General features: G+C 42.1%; 1 protein-coding gene across 2 annotated transcripts; it reads right to left on the bottom strand.

Moving 5' to 3' along the window:
• Positions 1 to 532: 532 nt before the first annotated feature.
• Positions 533 to 24,171, bottom strand: zak (sterile alpha motif and leucine zipper containing kinase AZK). Of its 2 annotated transcripts, XM_047600455.1 has the most exons (20): positions 24,063 to 24,171; positions 22,177 to 22,366; positions 21,119 to 21,206; positions 17,199 to 17,300; positions 16,620 to 16,685; positions 16,491 to 16,519; positions 15,622 to 15,759; positions 12,158 to 12,244; positions 10,772 to 10,846; positions 10,585 to 10,691; positions 8,144 to 8,279; positions 4,628 to 4,672; positions 4,501 to 4,531; positions 4,269 to 4,408; positions 4,121 to 4,183; positions 3,941 to 4,030; positions 2,001 to 2,117; positions 1,819 to 1,893; positions 1,493 to 1,643; positions 533 to 1,398 (listed from the first exon to the last, which is right to left on the bottom strand). In XM_047600455.1, exons 2-20 carry the CDS (start codon positions 22,333 to 22,335, stop codon positions 677 to 679), a joined length of 2,421 nt encoding a protein of 806 aa, XP_047456411.1. In that variant the 5' UTR covers positions 22,336 to 22,366; positions 24,063 to 24,171; the 3' UTR covers positions 533 to 676. The 2 variants fall into 2 exon arrangements, with proteins under 2 accessions (XP_047456411.1, XP_047456412.1); XM_047600456.1 differs by lacking the exons at positions 17,199 to 17,300; positions 21,119 to 21,206; positions 22,177 to 22,366; positions 24,063 to 24,171 and adding an exon at positions 16,805 to 17,140.
• Between the last annotated feature and the right edge of the window lie 431 nt (positions 24,172 to 24,602).

Below are 24,602 nucleotides of genomic sequence, written 5' to 3'. Positions count from 1 at the left end.
CTTGATGCATATTGCAGTTTGCACAGAGATTAAAGTAAGGAGATTTATTTACAAAAGAGAACGTTAAAACTGGATGATATGGAATTTTAATTTAATTTAGGTCTTTTAAGGTGAATGTTAAATATAAAATATCAAGGTAATATAAGACAGGTAAAGTCTAAAGCAAAATTGAAGTGAGACAAAAACAGGAAGTGTGCATGATTTAAACACAGAGGAAGGCAAAAACAAGACTGAGGAGGGGCACACCACAACAAACAAACCTTTGCACCTCTTCCACCCCTGGTATTTATTGGTAATTTGTGTCCAAGTACTCATGATACAGATGAAATTCATAAGGACAGTCAGAAGGATGTAAAGTGTGTCTTCTCTTTAATGCTGTTTAGTGAGAAAAAAGGTGAAGAATTTTGTATATTTAATGCAACAATAGCAACAGATGAGATCTGCTGTTTTAGCAATCAAACGTCATAAAGACCCAACTCAATTATCCATTTTTATAGTAATAATTATAATGAATACAGACTGAGCATAGAGGTTTTTAAAAAGCAGCAATCCTTTATTGTCTCATACATATGTACATGGCAGCCAGGAGTGTGATTATTTGACAACTGATTTATGAGCATGTAAGTAGGTATAAAACCTTTTCAGTGAACGACTTATTATTCACGTGTGTCCCACATTAAGTTCTTCCTCCAGTGCCGCGCCCTCCCCTGCCCCCCCTCCTCTGTCGACCTCTGACTTGTTTATTGTCCTGACGTGGTAATCTCTTTTGACGCTCCACTTTGATCCAGCCTCCATCGCTGACTTTGGCCTCTTCTTTCTCCTCACTCAGGTCTTGTGTCACAGACAATATACCCGGTATCACTTGCGGGTGGCTCTGTAGTGTGACACTGTAACTGTTGGACCGTGGCCTCCCTGGCTGTCGTGAGGTTTTGTTGGTTTTATTATGACTATGGCCACCTCTAGTGTTGGTCCATGCGTGCCCCCTACCCTGCCCTCCTCCCACAGTTAATGTGTTGCCAAAGGAGCTGTGTCTGCGCCGGTTGTGCATCGCTCCGGCACTGGCCGGGCGATCTCGCTCTCTCTCCAAGGTGCTCTCTGACGTAGTGCTGGAGGGACTGCTGCCCTTTGACCCCAGATGGAGCTGCGAGAGCTTGGCGGACAGGCTGGCGGTTGGCGAGGAGCTGCGAGAGTCGATCCAGGAAGATGCGTGCAGGCGGCTTGGAGAGCGACGCACAGCTGCAGCATAAGAAGACTCTTGTCTTTCATGTGCAGACAGGAACTGGGGCAGGGTGCGGGCATCGGAGCTAGAGAAGGTGGTTTGAGCGGCAGTTACAGGCTGCGATTTCTGGGTCATCATTTGCTTGTGCTTTACGTTGTTCATCCATTTTGGATCGATATCTGAAACGGTAGACGTGCATTGCATCCTTATACAGTGTCTTGAATTCATGGGAAACATTTATCAGTGCAAGAAAATTACGAATGAAACAATTACCAGAATGGGACCTGCCCCTGGGCTTCCAGTCTATGTTAGCTGGAGCTGTTTCAATGACCAATTCCACAATTTTGATTTCATCGTGTCCACCACTGATACTCCACGTCACTGGGCAGCTGTGTTTGGTAGACTTTGGTGACTTTACATCACTCTGAGGTGTCAAGGAAAAAAAAAAGAGGGTTTGATGATATGTAGTGATACCATTTATAATCTTTGCACGTGGTTTTGTACAAACATTTGATGCACTGTCAACATTTTGTCAAATGGACGATGTGTTGATTTGCATTGTTTTGTGAGGGCCTCCGACTGCCACTGAAATGACTCACCTCGTAATTGACAATGTAGTCCACTCTCTGGTTCTGCTGAATTCCGACGACCCACTTGTCCATCACAAAAGGTGGCTGCATTGTGATAACATTAGAACTTACAGATCATATTTGCCATGAGGTAAAACATGAGGCAGCGAACGCAAAGAGCAATCGCATGCAGCTTGTGTTTCCAACGTCACCTTCGTCATGCGCAGGACTTCCACGTCCTGACGGTTGGCGTTAAAGGTGACGTCTTTGATGTACGTCACGGCAACGTCGTCCCCATCGAGTTCCATGTACATTTTCCATTTGCAGTCCTTGAAAAAAGGCAGCGCATTGTGAGAGGATGCAGGTCTGGTCTGCGTGGAAAAGTTTACAGCTGAACTAATCCGTGTGGAGAATTTGGTTAATCTGGTATATAAACCAACAGCACAACCTACAGGTAGCTCAATGGCAGTGTCAAGGTAATGGCCACAGAGCTTCATACTGAAGACAGAAAACTTTTATGAATAAAGGGTATAGAAAATAAGAAACAGTGTCAAAAAAAACAGTGAATCTCTTGATCAGAAAACTGATCTGGAAGGAAAAATGATCTCCACTCACTATATCAATGCCTTAAAATGAATAGATAATAGATAAAGGAAATTACAACGACAGCAAATATTTTATAGTGAGTATAAATTCAAAAATACAAATGAATGTATTTCCAGTAGAATTCAGCATTAATTTGTTGGTGCAGGAGATGAATTGAATTAAGGGGGATAAGGGTAAAAACACCAGATTTCTCATGAGCTGCTGCAGACAGCACAGATCAAACTGGGAGGCCCAAATAAACCGGAGCGTGTTCCCCAGCCCCCTTCTCCGGCACGCTGAATGCTGACGACGCAGTAATGATTCCCACCAATCCCTAAAAGCTGGCCGCGAAGCCACAGGTCACTGCTTAACCACACGGGGTTCGTGGCACAGGCCAATCCATTGTGTAGTGATCACAGAGAAAGACATCAGAGGAGTGGCACTAACACACTCGTCTGAGGAGCCTTCGCCCTCTCCTTCATCGTCCCCAGGGGCTGGAAACGGCTCAAAGGGGGAAGCTTCAGCAAGCCTCTGGCTCAGAAACACGCCAGTGGCCCTGTGCTGGCCTGGTGTCGGCCCTGGACGGTCGCACCGGGGCTCCCAGGTCTATGCTAGTCTAATCACTCCAGCAGAAACAATGTCTGGTAATGATGCCTAGGACCCGAGTGCGTCTAATGACAACTCATACATAATTCAGCACCTTTCACTTGGCTGCACGGTGATATCCTCATTAGTAGGGGACCCTCAGTGGCTGTCAGATGGTGGCCGCACAATCGCAGGCCCTCAATTTGTCTTTGAGAAGTGCAGCTGCTTCCATGACATCGCCAGCAAAGAGGGGCGAAGAAAAAAAAAATGCAGTGCGGGTTTGTTTTATTTAGTGCAAAAAACCTTCCAGTTTGTAAAAACAAGGCTGACACGGAACCTGACACCAGGCAGGGGAAAATAATTAGCTCTCATTTTCTCAGCCTCCTGTTTCCTTCTCCCTGCTGTGTTTTCTACCCACTAAACCACCACATGTCAGAAGAAATGGGAGGCAATTAGCAGGCTCGTTTCAGCCCTGCCGAACACACTGAAAGAGGACTATTTATGATGGGACAATGAACAGCTGAAAGATTAAATAACGTTTGCCTTTTAAAAGAAAATGACTTCTGGCTAAATGGGCTATTTTTGATTAAATTCAAACGGCAAGTGAAGAGCCACCCTTTCTCCGCAGTTTGAGACCCTGACAAAGGGCTGTGAGCAAGTCGAGGTGGATGTGCTACATGGCTGAGAATGAAATGTTTATTTGTCTGGTATAATACGTGTGTAGTGATTCCTTCAATGGTCAGTGTAACAGCCTCCATCGTGAATCCCCAGTACAAACGGGTTCAGTGGAAGCGGCTGATTCAGTTATAGAAAATATATTCTGTGCGTGTCCTTAGAAGGCATCAATAATTACCAAAATGTTCAAAGCACATACAGCATTTCTTTGTGATATTCATGAGTTTTGGGTTTGACGGAGCCAATGAGGAGCCAAATCAGACGCTCACAGCTGCGGAACACGTCGCGTGTCTCTTTGCAAACTTACAGACTTGCCTGTTCCCGATTTCCAGTGGTATCCAAACACCAACTCCAGATTCACCGTTTTGCTCGGTTCCACCTTATTTTCCAGCTCATCCTTAGAAAGAAAGTGAAGAATATCAGCCCAAATATGTGCAGAGAAACCAAAACCACACACAGATAACACACACGAGAATTAACTCAGTACCTTCAAGAGTGGTGGGAAGTGGACAAACCCGAGGTAATCGTTTGTCAGCTTTTCAATTTCACCCTGCAAAAGAGAAATTTTAAATCTGTAATTCAGATCTTATCTTGCAAATGTAAACACGGTCCTGTTTAATGGTTAACCCAGTTGCCTTAAGGTGCATGACGTGTCCTTTGGACTTGACCCCCATGTCCCGCATGTCGTTGTCTGTGAGCAACAGCAACCTCTTTCCGGTGATGTGGTTTTCTTTAAACAGGTTAGCGTAATATTGCATGTCGCACGTGCTGTCCCCTGACACAAAAGAAAGAAAAAAACAATTTTTAAACAACAGTTTCCAAAATACCAAATCTGATTAAAGATACTAAAGAAGAAACAGAACAAACCTGCGCCAAATATCTGCTGCATCCAGAAATACTGAAGAAACAAAACAGTGACATATTAGTCTTCATCAAGTTGAATAAAAATAAAAGATCAGTGCGTCAGATACAGGAAAAATACTAAAATACTGACCACGTGCTCTTCTGTCCAGGTGTATATGTCAAGAGTGGGCAGCAACTGTAGAGGAACAAAAGACAGTAACAGCAGCAGAACGTGGAGGGACACAAACATCATGTGAATTTCTGCACGACATTTTAACAGTAAATTTTAAAAAAGATTTAAATAAATGTTATGAAAATGGAAAATAGCCATGTTTTCCATGCCTCTGAAACCATTACTTTTTCAGTTATTGTGCTGCACGACTAAAAGGACTCGCTCCTAATGGCCTATATCAAACAGAAATGTCCGTCTGACTGATCTAACGTGATCTATCTGAATGAAAAAAAATGATTGCTCATTAAATGTAATCAGGCAGAAACTTGCCAGCCAAAATAAAGATTTCATCATTGTGATCATGACACTGGTGTGTAATGACAGAAATAATGCAATGGAAAATTGGAGAAAAGACGACTAAATGAATGAGTAAACCCCATTCACCGTCTCCATAACATCCTGGAACAACCGAGATTATGAACTGAACGACCCGTCTCAGTCGATAGTTGCTTCCATACATTTCGGATGCATGTTACTGCCTCATAAAGACGCCTCAGCGCCACGGTGGTCTTCTTCTTCCGCCTCCTCCAGGGATGCAGTTTGGTAGTCAACGCATTCACAAACACAACCCAACTCAAGTCTCACTCGAGCGACTTCATATCATTTTTCAAAAAACACAAATCAGCGCTGCCGCTTCTGTTATTAAGATCCATGGCAAGACAACTGAACGGCTCAAATTTAAAACGGCTCTGTGATTGGGATTTGTGAGTGGGAAAAAAAAAAGGACTTTGATTTGGGTTTAGTTCACACAATTCTGCCCCCATGTGGACTAAGTGGATGATGGGTACATGTGAACACCGAGATAAAAGGAAGTTGATGTTGAGAGAAAAGACACAGACGAAAATGAAAAGGGAAGTATATTTTTAACAATATTTTAAAAAAAGAAAATCGCTCGCGCTCTGATTGTTTTTCTATTATTAACAGTTTGACAATAACTGCTCGTAACAGTACACCATTGCTCTCAAGCCACCGCATTTGTTCTTCAGTTTGTTCGCATGTGGAAAACAATGAAACGAATCAGAGACGCATTAGTAGAAAGTAAAAAGCAGCAGATTTATTAACAATACAACAAAGGACGCAGGAAAATAAATCGCATCCAGAGCGGCGTTATTTCAGTGGAAGCACGAAGGAAATGCCAAGTAGTGTGGAGGTTGAATCTTTCAGGATGCTGGAAGCGTGTGGGATCCAATCACGGAAATGCAAACACTGGCAAGAGTCTGTGCTAATCGTTATGTCTGGGTCTAATGTGTCTGGGGCTTCATGGCACTAGGGTGTAGGCTACGTTTGAACAGGAGTATTAGCTCATGGCGGGAAGCTAACAAGCAACAACACAGGAATACAGAGGATTAGATCGTCATGAGACTGACTTATTATAACGAGCGAAAGGGACAATTTAATGGGCTATGCTCAAGGAAGCATGTCCTTTCCCCAGATGAAGCATAATACCTAACTGAACACTAACGCTAATACGATTTTCTCTACTGTAAAGAGCAGGTCTTGAGGCTAATATTCACTTAGAACATGTGGTGCAATGCTGTGTTTACAATGTGTCCATAGAAGGAAATTTGTCTATTAAAACCTACATTGTCAGTTCTTTGGTGGTGGAATGAATCTTTCTGGGTTTTTGGAGGAAGCCTGTTTTGAAAAGTGAAACGAGAGAATGAAGCTGACAGTCGCACAGAAAAGTCCCTCTCCTACTGTTTTGAACCTGGGTCAGTCGGAGGAAAAAACATGTACTTTTTCATCCTGGTAAGAGACTGCGTCTCAACAACTGCACTCCACCACATCCAGAACAAATTGGCCAATCTTAATGTCAGCAAAATGTCACTTCATCATAAAAGCCTGGCCTTCTCTAAGCAACTGGCTCACAAGGCTCTTTCTTCACAGCATGGCACTATACATCCAGAACATTAGGCATACAGTAAATGACATCCATAATATCCACAGGTGGAGGGCTTTAAATATGTTCTGTAATGACCATCATTCTGTGCCGCATGGATGCCGCTGAATGTTCATCATGAATATAGCTTACAGCAGAACATACAGTGTGTTATGATACGACAAAGATTAATAAAGATATTGTTAACATGACTTAACAAGCAGATCCACTGCATCAATAATGCATTAGGTGGGATCACACTATTTGAGGGATGCAGCTGTGGCCGAACAAAAACGCTGGAGCGAATCACTCGCTGTCATCAGACAAAGAGAAGCGTCCCATCCCTAGAGCCATGTTGAGTTTGTGTCCTTCCCGGACACAGCTCGACCTGGACGTGTTCTGCTTGGCCCGCATGTTGACCTTTATGCCAGAGTGCAGGACAGGCCGGCCAAAGTCCAAAGAAAACACGTCCCCAAAGCCTTTCACCACGGACTGCAGGTTCACCTCGTCGTTACCGGAGGCCTTGATCTGACACGACAGCTGCGACCTGTTTGACTCCTCCGTCTTAGACTGATAAAAGGACTTAGCGCTCATCTTTTTTGCCACAGGTAAGAAGAGCTGAGAGGCAGAAACAAGAGGAGGGTGGGGGGGCGGTAGAGGAAAAGAGGAGAGGATAGAAAAGAAAAGAAAAGAAAAGAAACAATCAGTTTCAAACCACAGGGTAAAGTATAGATGAGACAAGTGGACAAGTTTAACTGTAGATTTCAAACAGACAAAGGTGTTAAAGGGAAGTAGCAGTAGAGAAGGTGCAGGACAGAGATAGAGAGGAGAAACGTGGAGCTTGTGTTTTGCGTGTGTGAACATACTGTGGCATTCAGTCACACACACTTTGAGACAAACAGTGTAAAAAAAAATGGTGTCTTCAAGCATACAAATGCCAGTGGTTGTAGTGAGGATATGAAACTAAAATATATTTAGGTTTTTGCCTCCATTAGCCGTAGGAAATACTACTTCTCAGTAAATACTGAATTAAAAGATCGGTCAGTGATGAAATAACTATTAACTGCAACCTTGAAGTGTGTTGTGTAGCATTTTGGGGATGTTATACACGTGAAAGACCACAATGTAGGTAACAAAAGAGAGCACCAGAGGACGCGTCAGAGTGGACGCTTACTAGCCAATATAAATTCTTCTGAGGAACGCAGCACTCACTCAGTACATCATGATGCAAATGTACTTGCTCGAAAAAAAAAAAAAAAACATGCGCTGCACTGCATATAAATGCAAGGCTGCCACGAGTGTCTCCTACCCATAATGTTTTATAATGCACTTTCCTTTTCCACTCATTCCACGCTTTTTACTTTCATTTCACTGCTTTCTCATTTCCACTTCATTCCAGAAAAAAAAAAAAAAAAAAAAGGTTAAGGGGAATTCTGTCCTGCCCCTGAAGCGAGTGAGGGTGCGAGGAAGCACATCCGTGAGCACTCCACAACGTGCGGCAGCAGTCCCGCGGGTGAAGGTTGAGCAAAGTGAAGAGGCGATAACGAGGAACTCACCGGGCTGTTGGACTGTTCGATGAGTTTGCGCTCCCACATCTTTAGACGCCGCTCTCGCTCCTTCAGCTCCTGCTCTTTAGTGCTCAGGTCTCTCTCCAGCTTCTTAAGTCTCTCGAGGGTAGCTTCAATCTCACACCTTAAGGCGTAAGGCGACAGAATAATGTCAACAAGTAGCTTTGAGATGGGGTGACAGTATCAACCAAGGACTGTCAAATACAAATACAGTGTGTTTCAGTTCAGTCAGTGGCTTCACTCTGCCACTATATTACACATATAGCAAATGTTGGAAAGATTTAGTTTAGAATATGAATAAATAGGACGGTGTACAACGACAACGACACAGCGGCATAAAATAAAAAGTCAAATAAATCAAAATAAATATGTAAACATCCCAGCCATAAGGCCGTCAGCCTGTGCCTGACACTTTCAACTCCAGAGACAGGACAATGCCTCAGGCTCGCCTCATGTTGAGGAGGTTTGTTTTGCCCAGCAGGTGGAGCTGAACAGTGTGTTGTGGAAATCCATGCTGAACCACACACCCACCTAAAACACTCAGCTCCCACATTCTTTTCATAAACACATTGGGCCCAGGCAGGAAGGCCTGGCCTCGCTCCTCCCCATCCTCCAGTCCCTCCACCTCAAACTATTTCCACAATATGCCTCCCTTTGATCCCCGTTTTCCTGACAAGACCTCAGGATTTCAAGTTGTCCTGTATCCTTCATGGCGTCAGGCTCTTTCCATTTAACCTCCTGAGATCTAAGCTTCAGTTTGGTCTGCATTTTTAATTTCTCCAAGGTATTTGGGATCAGTAGAGGCTAAGAAGTACAAAAACTAAAGGTCATCTTTCAACAGCAAGTAGTAGTTTTTGAAAAACAATGTCCTCGTTTGTGGACACTGGGATTATTTCATTATTTATATTATCATAAAGTCACCAATGTGTGACACAATATAAAAACTATTTGAAAACCTGAACATGGCTGAGTAAAACCACAACTGCAAACAATGAACGTTCTCAAACGAGTACTTGCTAATTAGCGAGGTTGTGGCTTGTTGCTATTGATAAAATTTGTTAAATTTGCAGGTCACATCAAACTAGAAACGCTAATAAGCAAAAAATAAATAACTTTTATGCATAGAATTTGATGGGTTTTGTTCCTCGTCCACTAATTGCTATCATGTTTTTACCGACTAGTGTATTGACCCTTTGCTACAACTAGATGGCAGACTAAAGTGTCCACTAACGAGGACGATGGGTTTAAATGAAGCACAATAAGCTGCAATAAAACCTAAAACTTAATGTCCCCATATGAGGATGCAGGAGGTTAATCTACAACCAAAATATGATTTTCAAATAAAGGAACACCTGAATTTTACTGGAAAAAATGTTAAAAACATTGCTTGGCATCTATGTAGTAGAATGTCAAGTATAGCAAATAAAAATTTGGATGGCTTTATTCCTGGTAAACAAAATAAAAGTTGTACTGTTTTATGCTTTAAGTATTTTTAAGCCCATAGTTTTTGAATCAGCAATGCGCAAAGCTGCATAATAGTGTTGTCAGACACTACAGTGTGAATGTGGCTGAGACACATTTATAGGTAAAAGTAGTCAGGTGGCTTAAAGGGTTTCTGCAAATCATGTGTCTTTTGTGTGGAAACCCAAACAGTTTGCCAACACATCCACCATTTAAGCAAGAGGAAGTAATGCTGCTTCTATGTCCCAGTCATTTTTTTCATTTTAAGCCCAGTGAGTGAGCTGAAGCAAAAAGAAAAAATGACCGAACAACAATTAATTATAACAATAACTATTGCCTGCACCATATGCTGTCTGTTTCTGGTTGATGCACACACCTGAACAAAATAACAACTAATCAGGATCACAATTTGTGGGCTACATAAAGAAAACGCATCTCTTTCTGTGTTACACATTCTCCCATTCTGCTTTCCAACGCTGAAACGCGCTCCAAACTCCTCCACCTGCAGATGGCTGCCTGGACATGATGCCACCAGCTTCAACTTCTGAGGAAAAACCTCAGAGCACAGACAAGGCCCGCCGAGAGGCAGACAGAGAATAAAGTAACAGCTGAGACTCAGGCTGTGCTGAACATCACCAAACCTCCAGCTGCTCATACAGGCCAATTAAACACTTCTACTTGAAAAAGATGGTGATTATTTTTAGGGTCTTATGGGTAAAGAGAGGAAGTATATCCAGATGGATGATTCTTTGGGGGTTTTCATGTCTTTATGTAGCTATCAGTGTAATTATTAAAGATCTATATGCACGATCTCAAGTTCTTTTTTGTATTTCACGGCCCCCATCAGCTACATTTCCACATCATTCTTTGAAAACAGTTGCACATTTCGTTAGGCTGAGGCAGTATATCAGTGAAAAAGAGAGATATAAATACATTTACTGAGTCTGGAGAATAGCTGATCACATTACCTCCATTCAGCCTTGTTGTGAAGGAAAGAGTTGCACTGTTGAGGAAGTTGGCTGTCTTTAGACATGGACTCCAAAGTAGAGAGGATCTGCTTGAACATGGGCCTCTCCTGAATGAACACAAAAACATTTGCTCTGTACATGACTCAAATGAAATCATGCATACACTGTAGATTTGTGTGGAACTCACTTTTGGCTCAGTTGCCCAGCACTTTCTCATGACCTCTGCAAAGCTGGTAGGACACCCGCTGGGAATGGTTAGTCTCTGAAACACACATAGTCCATATGAAATAAAAATGAAACGCCATTTTCACGTGATACATCTTGATCCGTGTGTCAAATATATACCTGTATCTAGCCCAACACTGACAAACAAGTTGTTTTATCATTATTTTTAAAAATTTGTCTCTCAGCTTTGACTCCCGGTCGAACATGTACACATTTTTTTTTTTCTTTTCCACAAACACATAATGTATATTTTAGTCATTGGATTTTCCGTTCAGAGAAGGATATTAAAAAACAAATGAGTGGTTATTTGTTTTTTTTTTAATTATTTATTTATTTTGAAGTTCACACATTAAAATTGAAATTCTAGGCACTTTTCTTTATCAAGGTCGACAACTGACAAAACAAAACTTTAAAAACTGGTTTATTTTAATTTTTTGTTTATAAAAGCAAAAGATAAAATCGTTAGAAGACAAACAAAAAGGCGCCAGTTTTAACGGTGCTGTTTGTCTGCCCAAATATATGACTTCTATCTGTGGTTTCCGTGGCCTAGGCTAAAATGTGTTTGTCACCTTACTCTGATGTTATGTCTGACACGTCAAAACAAATTCTTGTCACCTGCAGAAATCTCTGCACGCATACGTTAGCTAGTAGCTAACTATTCCCTAGTTATATGTACTTATTATTAGTTTTTACCTGAAATATGCAGCCTAGTTTTTCTGCAGTCATGTCGTCTTCCCTAACACCCTCTTTTATTTATGTTTCATAAAACAATGAACTGATCCATGTCCATCAAGTTCTATTACACAGCACATTCCTCATACGTGCTTTAACTTGTGACATGACAACTTGGGGTTGCACCATATGAAAAAACGATTCTAACGATTTTATTTTGGCAGTTCAGCACAGGGCAGTGGCGCAGCAATTTGTACTGTTACCTCGAAAAGGTTCTGAGTTTGAAGTTGGCCTGTCTGTGTGGAGTTTGCATGTGTTCATGTAGGTTTTCTCTCTGTGCTTTCACAGTCCAATGACACGTTCAGCTAACTGGCGATTTTAAAATGGCCTGCATGTTGTTTGTCTCTCTGTGTTAGCCCTGTGTTGAACTGGCAACTTCTCCAGAGTGTACCATGCCTCTTGCCCAATGCCCCGGTGACCCTCTAGGAAAAAAAGGCATTGATGCTGGTTGGATGGGAGACAGTTCACCTCGATAGGAACATCAGTAATGTATTGTTTTTGAACTGCACTACATATTGACTCGGAGTAAAAGAAACTTGACTGATTGGAACAATAATGCTCCTCCTTTTCTGAGGGTCAGTAATCTATATGCACGTGTAACAACGCAGTAAAATACCTCGTTCTTCTCCACCACGAGCCAGGCTACTTGTAAGCCTTCCAATCCTTTGAAGGGTATCTCACGGGTGAGCATTTCCCAAAGCACCTGTCACACAAGACAACATCCAAGGTCAGTAAACAAGCGGGTAAGTATGCTGCGCCTGTTTATATTGTTTGTGCATTCATATACTTCATACTTCTCTTGGAGACCAAACACCATACACAAAAGACAAAAAGATTTTTTTTTTTAATTAAAGGTCGTTGTGGTTTCTAGACACAAAAAACAATACTCCCTTAATAAGTGACTTTCTTTTCATCTGGCATGAAACAGCGTCAGAAATAACAGTCCCTGGTGTTAAATGATATAATGAAAAGATGCAGGAGGACCATGTTTCAAAGATGAAAGGTTTTTATCATATATGTGAACCACAGGCCAGGATTTCTGCTTCTTTCCAACTGCCTCTCATTACATATTACTATAGAAACCAGCTCATCATAAAGGTGTTTGAAAGGAAAACAGCACACTTGAACTTGCAATTTTGCACCAGACGACACATGAATAGCACTCTCGCAATCACACGCATTGTTTGGATTGTAAATCCCACATAGATCTCAGGAAATGTAATTTTTCAGAATGCCTTGGATTTTTCATTAATTCACACTTGCATGAAAGACAATGAAATTTAAAATTATTACAGAATCCATTTTGATAAATCCAAAAGGCTTTCAAAGACACTGTAAGTTTCTAAGAGGCTGTTCTTCTAGAAAGGCCAAAACTGCTATTTTTAGACTTAAGCAGAGAAAAAAATGCCAAAACTGGAAGTATCTGTGGTGTGATAGATGCACCTGCAGTCACCCAACGGAAAAGAAAAACAAAACAGGGTAACCCCCTGGCACTGACACTATTAGTTTGACGTGGGTTTGTGTTCTCAGTCAGTTGCTTAGATTGTTAGTTACACAATAGTTTCTTTTTACACATTCTATATAGTTTACAGATAAAAGACATGGCACAGGTTACATTTATAGTTTATGTTGCAGGACATTAGTTCTATTTGGGTGCACAAATATAGTAACTTTTGTCATTAGTACACAGGAGGAGATGTAACAATCCCTTGTGCCAAGCTCCGAGGCAAAACGCATTTAGAAGCCCGGTCCAACTGGAAACCCTGGTATCAAGGAGATACCAGCATGCTAGCCTAGCCAACAGCAGCAGGAAGTATGCGGCACATCATTGGGGTTTTCAAGTGGGCACCTCCCTTCACCAATGTTTCTTCAGGTTAGGCTCACAACACCGCAAGAGGCTTAACAGTGATATCCAGTGTCCTGGAATCACCCCCTCCATGCAGCCACCACGTAACCATGTGACTTTCGACCACGAGATTAGCTTAGCCCTACTACTAACTACAAAAACTACTCAGCTAGCTTTACGTTAAGCATGCTCCCCAGTTAGGATGTTTCCTCCTTAGCCACAGCCACTCACTTGCTCGCTCCGCTGCCAGGGATATGTTGTTTACTGACACCCTCTGTTCTCTCCCGCAAATGCCCAGCTTACACAGGAGGGCAATGGTGAATTTTGCCATGAATCCACAGCAACCCACCTCCACTGGCCGCACGTGGGCCTTCCACCCTCACTGTTCAGCTTCTGCTGCCATCTCTGCAAATCTAGCTCTCTTGCGCTCATTAGCCTGCTGAAATCTGTCTTTCCAGGGGACAGTGAGTTCAACAAAATACACTACCTTCTCTACTTCTGACCACAGCAGCCGGTCTCAGTCGGGTACTCACTATCTGTGCTGGGACAATCAACTGCTCTTTTTGGCCCCCAGCTCCCAGGCTCTGTCTACCCTTAGCTCCCTTGCGCTATGGCTGATCATCACTGCTCTGACCTTTTCTCCCTTCCATACAAACATCATATGCCTATTCTCCCTTCTAGCACATAAGGAATTTACTTCTACCTGTTGTTCCTCAGTTGCAGCTGCTAAGCATTTCAGCACCTGGTCGTGACACCAGGTATATCGCCATTGGGAGAGACTCACCCTGCAACCTGTCAGAATGTGTCTAAGTGTACATACACTAGAAGACAGTGGGCAGGCAGCATCCTCCTCTAACCACTGGTTTGGGTTCTGGGGAGATGGCAGCACATCATAAATAGCCCCTATCATAAATCTAATCCTGCTAGCTTCCATGCTCCACAGCCCTCTCCACTTCAACTTTCCTTTCTCTACACTCTCTCAGTTCACCCACTGTCCTTGCTTAGCCTGCGACACTGCCTTAGTACACCTTACTGCTTCCTTTTGCCTATGAATCTTCTCCACTACCATCTTTCTCTTTTCTGTTCCTGATGTCTTGCTCCATAAAGGTTTTCCTGCACTCAGCCCCAGGCCTCCACACCCTTGCTGTACATGACCTATGATATCCCTATGCCTCAGGGCAGCCTGTGTTTCATGCACTGCGTCTTGTGGATTCCACTCCCTCCCTGTTTTAACCGTGGGCAATACACACCTAACTACTGGTTTTTTCGACTGAGTCATATCCAGTCTAGCCTTAGCACAGTTAAACCCCTCTGTCAGACTAGTGCCTGGCAGTTGTAATGACTTAACAAATTAAAATCTTGTGTCAATTTACATTTGGAGTTATCAGTGCTGTTGGGGCTCCACTTGTCCTGCTGAATTCAGAGGCCAGCAGGCCAAGGCACCTGGACTCATTGGACTACACCAACTCCCCACCAACGCCTCAGGGTAGGGGGATTTAAGTTACTTACTTCTCTTACTATATAGCATTTTGGTAAATTTTTTTGTATATTTTGAGTTGCCTGTTTGAGTTGGTTTCAGGTCTGCCTGAAGCCACTTCTACACTTCTACACTTCTTCATTAATAAAGGTTTGAGGACAACTTTGCATCACTGAAGCTCAGACACTAATATATGGTGGATACAGTTAAACCAGCTCCAGAATAAGAGGCAACACTGATGTCTCGTCAATCTTTACAATGCGATCACCAGTTAAGGTTAGCAAAAAAAAACAAGCTGTAAGATTAATTATATGGATAACATTAGCTTTGTTTGCATTCACAATGAACTCATTAGATGTGTCTGTGGGCACTCCTTTAGGTTTGGCAGACACCTAACCCACTCATTGTTATGTACTTTAATACGTTTTTATGCTACTGCATTGGATGTTTTATTTATATGATGTTTTATGTATTGTTGTTTTATGTAAGGTGACCTTGAGTGAGGCGCCCACAAATAAAATGTATTATTATTACTATTATTATTATTTAGGGACCAGCTGAGGCAACGGCTGAGGCTTTTTGTAAATAAACTGGAGATAGAGACTAAGACCTTCAAGACTGTTTGTGTAAAACACTTCTAACTTCTAAGAATAAGATTCAAGTTCAGACAACAGATGCCAAACTATTATCCAGTGATTTTTAAATGTTAAATGCATCAGTTGTGAAATGCATCAAATTCTTTATTTTCACTACTCACCACACCATAGGAGAAGGTGTCACAAGTCTCAGACACAGGCAGGCTCTGGATCACCTCTGGAGCCATCCAGGGAAACGTGCCCACCAACGACATGTGTGTTGTGTGGGTCAGGAACTTGGAGGCCCCAAAGTCGCAGATCTGTAGTGACAAAAACAGGAAGGAAGCAAAGCAGAAAAGCCTTATTTTGCAACTTATCATTCATGAACTTGGTTTCAATCACGTAATATTTAATATGCAACAAGCAGACTAGCAGTACAGATATTTATGTTAATTTGGATACCTTAGTATATTATGCAAAGATAGAATCTCTACTGCCCAGTAATAATATAACTTTTAGTAAACTGATATCTTAGTCAGTGCAGGCTAATTGAGTATAGCACACAAGGCTTGTGGCACTGACATAATGCACTACCTGCAAACATATTTACAGTGTTTACAGATCTTAAGTCCAAAGGAAGTGAGCTCCATTGTTTGAGAGTCAAACGTTTAAACACTGATCAGAGGATTATACTGTCTCATATGCGGCATAAAGTTGCTGTAGATCTCGAATGCTGTCAGGGGACTGACTATGCAGGTCTCAAAATTTGACAAAAGAAGTCTTGAAATAAAATGTTAATGTGATACGGAGGCACACCGGTAACACCGTCAGTGATTTCTTGTACATGCTAAGTTAGTCACTGCCCTCTTGTGTCCGTAAACTGCAGATTAATAACACACCGGTGTTTCAGTGCTCATATTTCTTTCAGACTCCGAGATAAATTATGAGCCTTTAAGCTAACACAGCCCTCATGTCACACACACGGTTTATTGTGCAGTAAAATATGTAACTGAGGTCAAAATCCAGAGTATGAATCAAAGTGGAAACCCACCTTAAGAACTTTGTCTGCAGCTAAAACAACTGAAAGACAAAATATGGTTTTAGAAGTCAATAAATGCAGTTATCCAACAATGACTCATTGTCATCAGAGTGAAGTTGTGCTAGGAATTAAATCACTTACCATTCCTGGACTTTAGGTCTCTGTGGATCACCTTAATCGGGGCCTCTGAATGTAAATAGTGCATTCCTAAAACAGAAAGAAAGAGACATCGTGAGTAACGTTGATAACGTGAACTGCAGGCGTTTATTGGCAATTAGCAGTGAGATAATAGGTGCACAGTTCTCCTTTGAGTACAAATGTTTTACCAGTGAACAAAATGCAGACGTTTTCACTCCTTGCAAACACCAGCTTAGCCAGCCTGCAAACAGTAAGGTTGCACACGGGAAACCACCTACAATGGTCTCAACATCAATAACAACAGGAAACGAAAGCTAAAACCAGCCCCTTCTTGAACGTCTACGTTATTTCTTACCCCTCTCCTAAGTATTCTTATTTTGGTGAGTCTCATTTTTAGCATATAACTTTAACCCATAATGCTACCTCTGGCTGACATTTTCAGACATACACTGCAAGTCGAACAATGAGTGCAGCCCCTAGCGTGCTGTCTTCGGCATATGTCATTTGTGAGACTTTTGTGAACGCAGTCAGTTCAGTCAGCTGTGTATTTCACAAAATTGCACAAATGCATCTCAGATTTACCTCTAGCAATCTGTGCGGCCCAGGTCATGATCTGTCCCATGTCCATCTCCTCACTCTGGCCACTGGACAGGTAATCATACAGAGAGCCCCCACTTGCATACTCTGAGGAAACAAGAAAAATAAATTTGTTTCGCAGCACAAATACAATAAACAAAGCTACATGATAACAATCAAAAACTGTCACCGCGGATGAGATGAGATCATCACAGTCTAAAAAGGGAACATACTGGTAAAATTCAATGATTAAAATTTCTGCTCTGTTTCCAAGGGTTTAATGTACGAAACTTTGGAAACCCCCCCCCCCCATCAATCTTGCTCAAGACACTGAAAGAAAGCTTTGAGAATGAGAGAAAGCAGGAAATAAATGTTGCTACTCTGGATAGACAGAGGCTATCTTGTGAAGTGTTTAAATAAAGATAAACAACCACCAGCTATGACAGCAGGAGCCCTCTGTTTGTGCATAATAACCCAATCATATCCCAATCCAGTACAGTAAATATGCACAGGCACCAGCCTAATCGACAATCATAAAAGACAGGATTTTTTTATTATTATGATTTAATGTGAGCTTTTTTTTTTCCCCCTTGTGCCACATCAAATGATGGACAACGAAAGACAGCAGGTCGTATGCATAAGGAAACAATCTGCGTTTGCAGCTGAAGAAGCACATCCTCATTCCTCAGAATGTCAGCATGGCTATGTAGAAAAATTTACTTTCATTTTAGAGGTCGCAGCAGAGTTTTTATAAAACTGCACGAAAAAAATAAAAATAAAATTGCCTGGCAATGTACCTTTAACCCGAAACAATAATTCAACATAATTCATTAGGTTTACGAGGCTCCTGAGTGGCAGCAGATATTGTTAAACTCGTGCAAGTCAACAGAGACAAATGGGCTGCACAGTAGATACTGGCTGCGAGAAAGAGGGAACCGGTCGGCGCTATGTTGTGTGTAAACAGACAGAGGAAATTTACGACAGAGCTGATGAATGTGACCCCAGTGTGGCCAGGACGACTATAATAATTCCGTGCTAATTAGATTCTGCTCTGATAAACAGAGACACCAAACAGCTCCTTGACAACAAAAAAACACGACACAGCTCTAAAAACTAGTAATCCAAAATACACTTTTGCACATTGTTACTTTACAACTATTTCGCTGAAAAGGTCAGTTGATGTGTCACTCAGCGCTGCTTTGACTCACACTAATCTCAATCAGCATCCGAACAGATCCCTAATCCACGAGGAGGTCATGTGGCAGCGGTTCCTCAAAGCTCACGCTACAGTGCAGCAGTTAAAGTTCCCAGCCCCTCTGAGGAAATCAAAGGTCTGTCTGCTACCGTCCCTTAATAAAGGGACATCATTATTTCAGCATGGTGATAGAAAGTTTCACATTACATACAGATCAAACTCAGACAGAGGTTACCTGAGATGACTGTAGTCGTGTCAACACCAAACCTTTTAATTAAAGAACATTTCAGTGGTGTACGATGGGGAGAAAAATCTACAGTGCTCCGTAGAAAATATATTTTAATCACCACTAAATAATCAAAGCTTTTTAGTGAAAGTTTTCCTTTTGATGGCAGTTTTCTTTTTCGATGCAGTTTCTTAAAGGCACATATGATTTTGAGAATATACTTGGTTTTCTACAACAGAAGGTGAGTCTTGTGTAATACTCCAGTAGTCTGATAATAAGGATTTTAACAGTTCTTTGTACACCTTATTATTATATTTGTTGTATGAATACACACCCCAATACTGTCAAATTAAATTCTGCTATTTGCATGTTGCACCTTATATCACCTCACACGTGATACAGCTCTAGCTAACTTTGCTGCAGTCATATCGGTTCACATTGAGTTTTAAACTGCATCAAATTTACCTTCAAAGGTTGACTTGGCTTGAATTTACCTGTATTGTTTTGCACATTTCTCTTTCATGTGAAAAGTAACACAACTCCGTCTAATATTTCTAGAGAAATCCCTGTTTTAAAGCGGGAGAACATTCTCACTACAACCCTGATTATGTACAGTTTACTGTAAACAGTGAAACCATTTGTTGCCCCAGTGGACTCAGTCGTCTTTCGTGTCTAGCTGTTTAGAATGAGTAGCTTCTCATTTCTTAAACAACCATGTGGAAAGACGTAGGCCGTGGTTGTGGTAAAGATGTCAGTCTGTTTGAGAAGGGTCAAATCACTGGCATGCATCAAGCAGAGAAAACATACAAGGAGGCCGAAGCAGATACTGATAAAATTGAGTTAAGAACCACTGTCCAACGCATTAATAAAAACGGGGAGGATAGTAGGGAACCCCTGTCTTTGAGGCACATTATGTCGAAAGAATGAGGTCAGCTGATACCTGAATACACTGAATGACCAGGTTATTCCATCAGTGGGTTTTTTCTACCCCCCGATGACACAGGCATATTCCAAGATGACAATGCCAGGATTCATCGGGCTCAAATTGTGAAAGTGGTTCAAGGAGCATGAGACATCAATTCCACACACTGATTGACCTCCGCAGAGTTCAGACCTTAACCTCACTGAGAATCTTTGGGATGTGCTGGAGAAGGCTTTGCACAGTGGTCAGACTCTCCCATCATCAATACAAGATCTTGGTGAAAAATTAGTGCAGCGCTGGATGGAAATAAATCTTGTGACATTGCAGAAGCCTCTTATTGAAACAGTGCCACAGTGAATGCTGCTCCAATGAAATATTAGAGTGTGTCACCTCTTTTGGCCAGGCAGTGTGTATATACGGACTAATCAAATTACGGTCCTGATGTTGATCCAGGGAATAGATCTGGGACGGTCATTTATTATACTTAAAAAACGTATGTGTCAAGCTGAGTCTTATTCATTGCTTCGATCGTATAATAATTTTTGTATTGAACACAAGTAACTTATTCACGTATTACATATTTCATTCTTACAAAGTGCTATACCTCTGCAAAGTCTGTTTACATCACTATATGTTCCGTCCATATTGAGTGAATTGGGCGGCAGAGGTGGACCTTTAAAATTAAGAAGGTAGGAATCCATCTGCCTGGCTGGCTTTTGGTTTAGCATGAACGAAGATTTGAAGAACCTGAATGATTTGGATTCTTAAAAACTGTCGCGCTGATCAGAATGAGGCCAGAGAAACCCAAACCCAAACTCACACGTTACAATAATATCAGGGATCAGAGCTCAAATTAATCCTATTACAAAAGCAGTAACACAGCAGCACTATGAGACCATTGATATGAAACAAACAAGCATATTACACGTAACTCCTGGATTCAAAGGGACGCCTAGCAAAGTTGTAACTGAACCAAACTTCCAGCAAACGGTGCTTGTTTCCATTTTAAAGTTTTATATCTGAAACCGGACTCAGGGGGCGATCTATTTAGTCTGCTTCATATGTGCACATTTGCACAAGACGTGGTGAGCCTGTCATAACACGTGTGAGCACAGAGGCCTTTAGCAAATGAATTTAGAAACATCCTTCAGGGTCACAGACCCTAGTGAAGCAGAAATAAGCGTAACACATTTGGGAGGGTGTATTTACAGCAAATGGCTTCTCTGCAGGATGATAAAACTTTGAGCTGAGCCACGATTGGGCCCTTGTTGTCTACGCTCCACAGCTATACAAGCTGACCTAGACAAAAACAACAACAAAAAAAAAAAAAACATAGGCACACAACTGGTGTATGAATGTGTGCACTTCCTGAACCCTCTGGCATTCACTAACGCTTCCATAGAAACCTCCGCTCCTCTCGCTGCTGAGAAAACTATGCAACTGGTGCAAACAGATTTCAGCTGCTGGATTCTCAGTTTGTGATGCAGTCCAGCAGCTCTGCTGTATACTGCTTATTATTAAGCCCTCCTGTACTGTAAATATGTGCGAAAGGATGTTAACACTTTGTGATTGATTGAACTTACCGGTGACGATTCCATAATTGGGAGCTTCGGCGATTGCGCCATAAAACTGGATGATGTTGCGGTGGCTGAGGACGCTGAGGATTTCAGCCTGAGCCATGAACACAGGAGAAGAAAACATGAACTTAGAAAAACTTTGTTATTACAGCAGGGATTCCTTTATTATTTAATCTAAAGAAAGAAAAGTCTACAGTCACGCTGGCAGACAGTGACGCCCTGAGCTAAATGCTAGCGTCAGCATGTTAGCATGGTGTTTCATGAATGTGCTAATCCATTCAGAAGATAACGATGGATGAATAATTCTTCTTCTTCTTAAAAAAAAAAGAACTTTATGGTGGTGCTAAAGTAATAGTCGGAGTGTCATTAAACTCAGTAGGATCCATCCTCAGAGCACCGCCAATGTCTGTGCTAAATTTCATGACACATTTCTGTCTAGACTAAAGGCCGACCAGCTGAGAGCCACACCGCCCGCATGGCTAAAAGTATATACAAAGACATATTAATATATAATTGTGGCCCAGAGAGTCTTACATGGAACCATTTCTTGAATGAGCAGAATCTTGACAAAATGAGTTCATTTAACTGTAACCAAACACTATAATTAAAGGAACAATTGGCTCAATGTGAAAGGATTACATTATTATTCGCATTGAACAATCATCTCTCCAGCAGTTGAGTGAAGTTGAATGGATATCTGTGATCTTTTACAATGTCATAAAAGAAACGCCGAATTATTTTCTGAACATCCTATCACAGGCCAACAAATGTAATACAATTTCCCTGATTTCAAAGATAAGTCTTTTTTGTCTTTAAGACAATGAGGCCGCGCTTTCAAAGGGATTTCAAGAGCAGCCTCTGCTGTAATTGGGCCAAATACATTCTTTCATTTGGCAATAACGTTTCTTTTGCGGCACATTTCTCAGAGAGGGGGAGTATAATGACCATGAGTGATGGGAACAGAAGTCACCACATCCCACTAAATGGGGTGGCAATTAAAATGATTACAATACTGACAATTAAAAAGTATATGAAAAGCCCATGCGGGCAATTACGACTCCTACCTCGTTTTCAATCTTGAGCAGTTTTTTCACCGCCACCTCTTTGTCCTGGGAGATCCACCTGGCTCGGTAGACACTTCCGAAGCTGCCGCCGCCACAGTTCTCGTAGAATTGGATGTCATCGAACTCAATCTGCACGAAAGACGCGCCGGGAGACAACATCTCATAATGACAGTCAGCTCCAACTCAGCTTCTGGAAGAGGCGGCAGGGGTAGGGGTGGGGACACAGGAAAAGAAGGAAGAAGGAAGTGCGGTTCACAACAAAGTCCTCTGTGGTAAAACAAACTTTCCGCTTCAAAGAAGAGCTTCACTCTGAAACACACCACGTGTGAGTGCGGCTCTAAGACAGGCTGCCGTGCCACGGGCCGACTCCGCATGTAGCGTCAGTGTGATATCACTCGTCTTAATTGACCATCCTCAGTCTCTTCCCCCCCTTCCTCCTCATCAGCACCGGTAAGCAATGAGCTCAGGGTCCAGGCTCTGCTTGTATAAGAACGATGGCATGCCTGGTATGCTGGGATCGTGCGGCCACAGTCACAGACTTTTCCAGCAGCGTACTTGGCAGCAGCGTACTTGGCACGAGTACGGCCACAAGCAGCAAGAGATGATAAACTGTCTCCGAGTGTTTCCGAGACAAAAAAAAAAGAAAAAAAAAACCTTGAGAGGTCCTCATATTCTCTTTAGCATTTCATCTAAAAAGAAGGAGCCCTTCCTGCTTGCTGCTTGGTTAAAGGCCAAACATAATGTTGTGTGTGCGTGTCAGCCAGGGTTAGGAGTATAATGCTTCCAAAACGGAGTCCACACATATTGATTATGACATCCTTTTGTTTGACCGTAACAGCATAAAAGCATCTTGTAAAGGAATAATTCCATCATTACAGGAAATTGTAGCTCTGTTATTGTTCGTGGGTTTCCCATTTACAGCTGAGCAATTATGGCTTTTAAAAGGCTGTTACCTGGGTCTTTATTGGGATTACTATTCGTCACAGTGGGAAATGCCTCCATTGTCACAGAGGGGAGCCATTGCTTTCTGCTGATTTACTTGTATTCATGCTATACTTAGCCTCGCAGCAATTTGCTCAGTGGACAGTCGTCCCTCCCAAGCATTGTCTGACCACTCAAGAAGCCAGGGTTACTGGGATATGGGAGCACTCCTGCAGTCCTTGCTGCCAGTTTTGCACTTAATAGCAAACACTGCTGTAAGCACCGCACCAGTAACAGCCCCGAGAGCCATATGTCAGACCACAAGTTGTTACTGTAGCTGGATGAAAAATCACTCAATCAGTGCCAGCAGACGAGGGGCATCACAACTTTTCTGTGCATGATACACTGTGTAGGTCATGAGTCGTTTGGAGCAAATTCTATTTATATGGAGCAGTGGCAACAGGCAGGACAGTCCAAAAGGCGTTTAAAGAAGACAACCGGACTTTTTGTGTTTCTTGAAGATGTTTCGCCACTCGTCCGAGTAGCTTCTTCAGCTTTAAGAGACTGATGGGAAGCTGAGGTTAAAATAGGAAAATCTGTGGGTAAAACGCGTGAGAAACTTGAAAATTGTTGTGAGGAGACGTGACCTGTGTTGAAAAAGTCCAGTTGCCTCTTTATTTATTTCTTTTTAACGCCTATGGATTATAATGATCTGGATGACTGAGAAACTTCACTGATAATAAGCAACATAACAACATAACTACTGTAACAAAAACATCAGGAGTGACCAATACTTTCTATAATCACACCTTTACCAGCACATTATATCAACAATAAATCTGTACACATGTCACATGGGCTACACATAAAGAACTTTTTATGACCAAGTGCAGCGGTGCCAGCACGTGAACACTGCTGAATGAAACTTTTACCCCTCCCTCAAAAAACACAGTAAACATACATACCGACATTCAGGGTGAAGTTTAGCAGCAGCTCGTCGTCCCACCGCAGCACAAACTCTCAGAAAGAAACAAGGAGTTCCGGATAATCTCGTGTGACGTCGGTCAGTTTCTGAACTCTCTCTCTCCCTCCCTCCCTTTCTTTCTGTCCGTACTGGTTTTACTTTGGCGGTTGCGCAACTTTCAACAGTTTCCCTGTTTCCCCTCGTTCCAGTCTCCATACTGAGGACAACAGCGGCCCCTGCTGGACACCAGTGGGACACATGAGCACACTACCGGTGTTCAACGTGGGGTCCGCGGGCCAGTGAATTTATTTTCCTTCGCAACACTGGAAAAACCCACGTTGTGTAAGAGCCGTTAAACTTCTATTCCTTCGTCACTTGCTTTTTTTTCTGTGTGTCCTTCATTTTTATTTACTAAAACTTTCAGACTTCTGTCTTTCAGATATGGACTTTAGACTTTATTTGTCTCAGATGGGAGATTTGTTTCCGCTTGACTGTGCACATATTCATCACAACAGAAGATTGGACAAGACTTATGAGGTTG

The sequence above is a fragment of the Mugil cephalus genome, chromosome 12, assembly GCF_022458985.1.
Source record: "Mugil cephalus isolate CIBA_MC_2020 chromosome 12, CIBA_Mcephalus_1.1, whole genome shotgun sequence".
Classification (NCBI taxonomy): Eukaryota; Metazoa; Chordata; class Actinopteri; order Mugiliformes; family Mugilidae; genus Mugil; species Mugil cephalus.
This window is presented reverse-complemented; position numbering and strand designations above follow the sequence as displayed.

Bases quoted from the DNA above. Each gene is read 5' to 3' on its own strand.
- zak (XM_047600455.1), bottom strand. From the start codon at position 22,335: ATGTTGTCTCCCGGCGCGTCTTTCGTGCAGATTGAGTTCGATGACATC. The intron at 10,847-12,157 runs GTATTTTACTGC...TGTGTGTTTCAG, and splicing joins TCGTGGTGGAGAAGAACGAG to AGACTAACCATTCCCAGCGG. The intron at 4,409-4,500 runs GTTTGTTCTGTT...CTTTTGTGTCAG, and splicing joins GCAGCAGATATTTGGCGCAG to GGGACAGCACGTGCGACATG.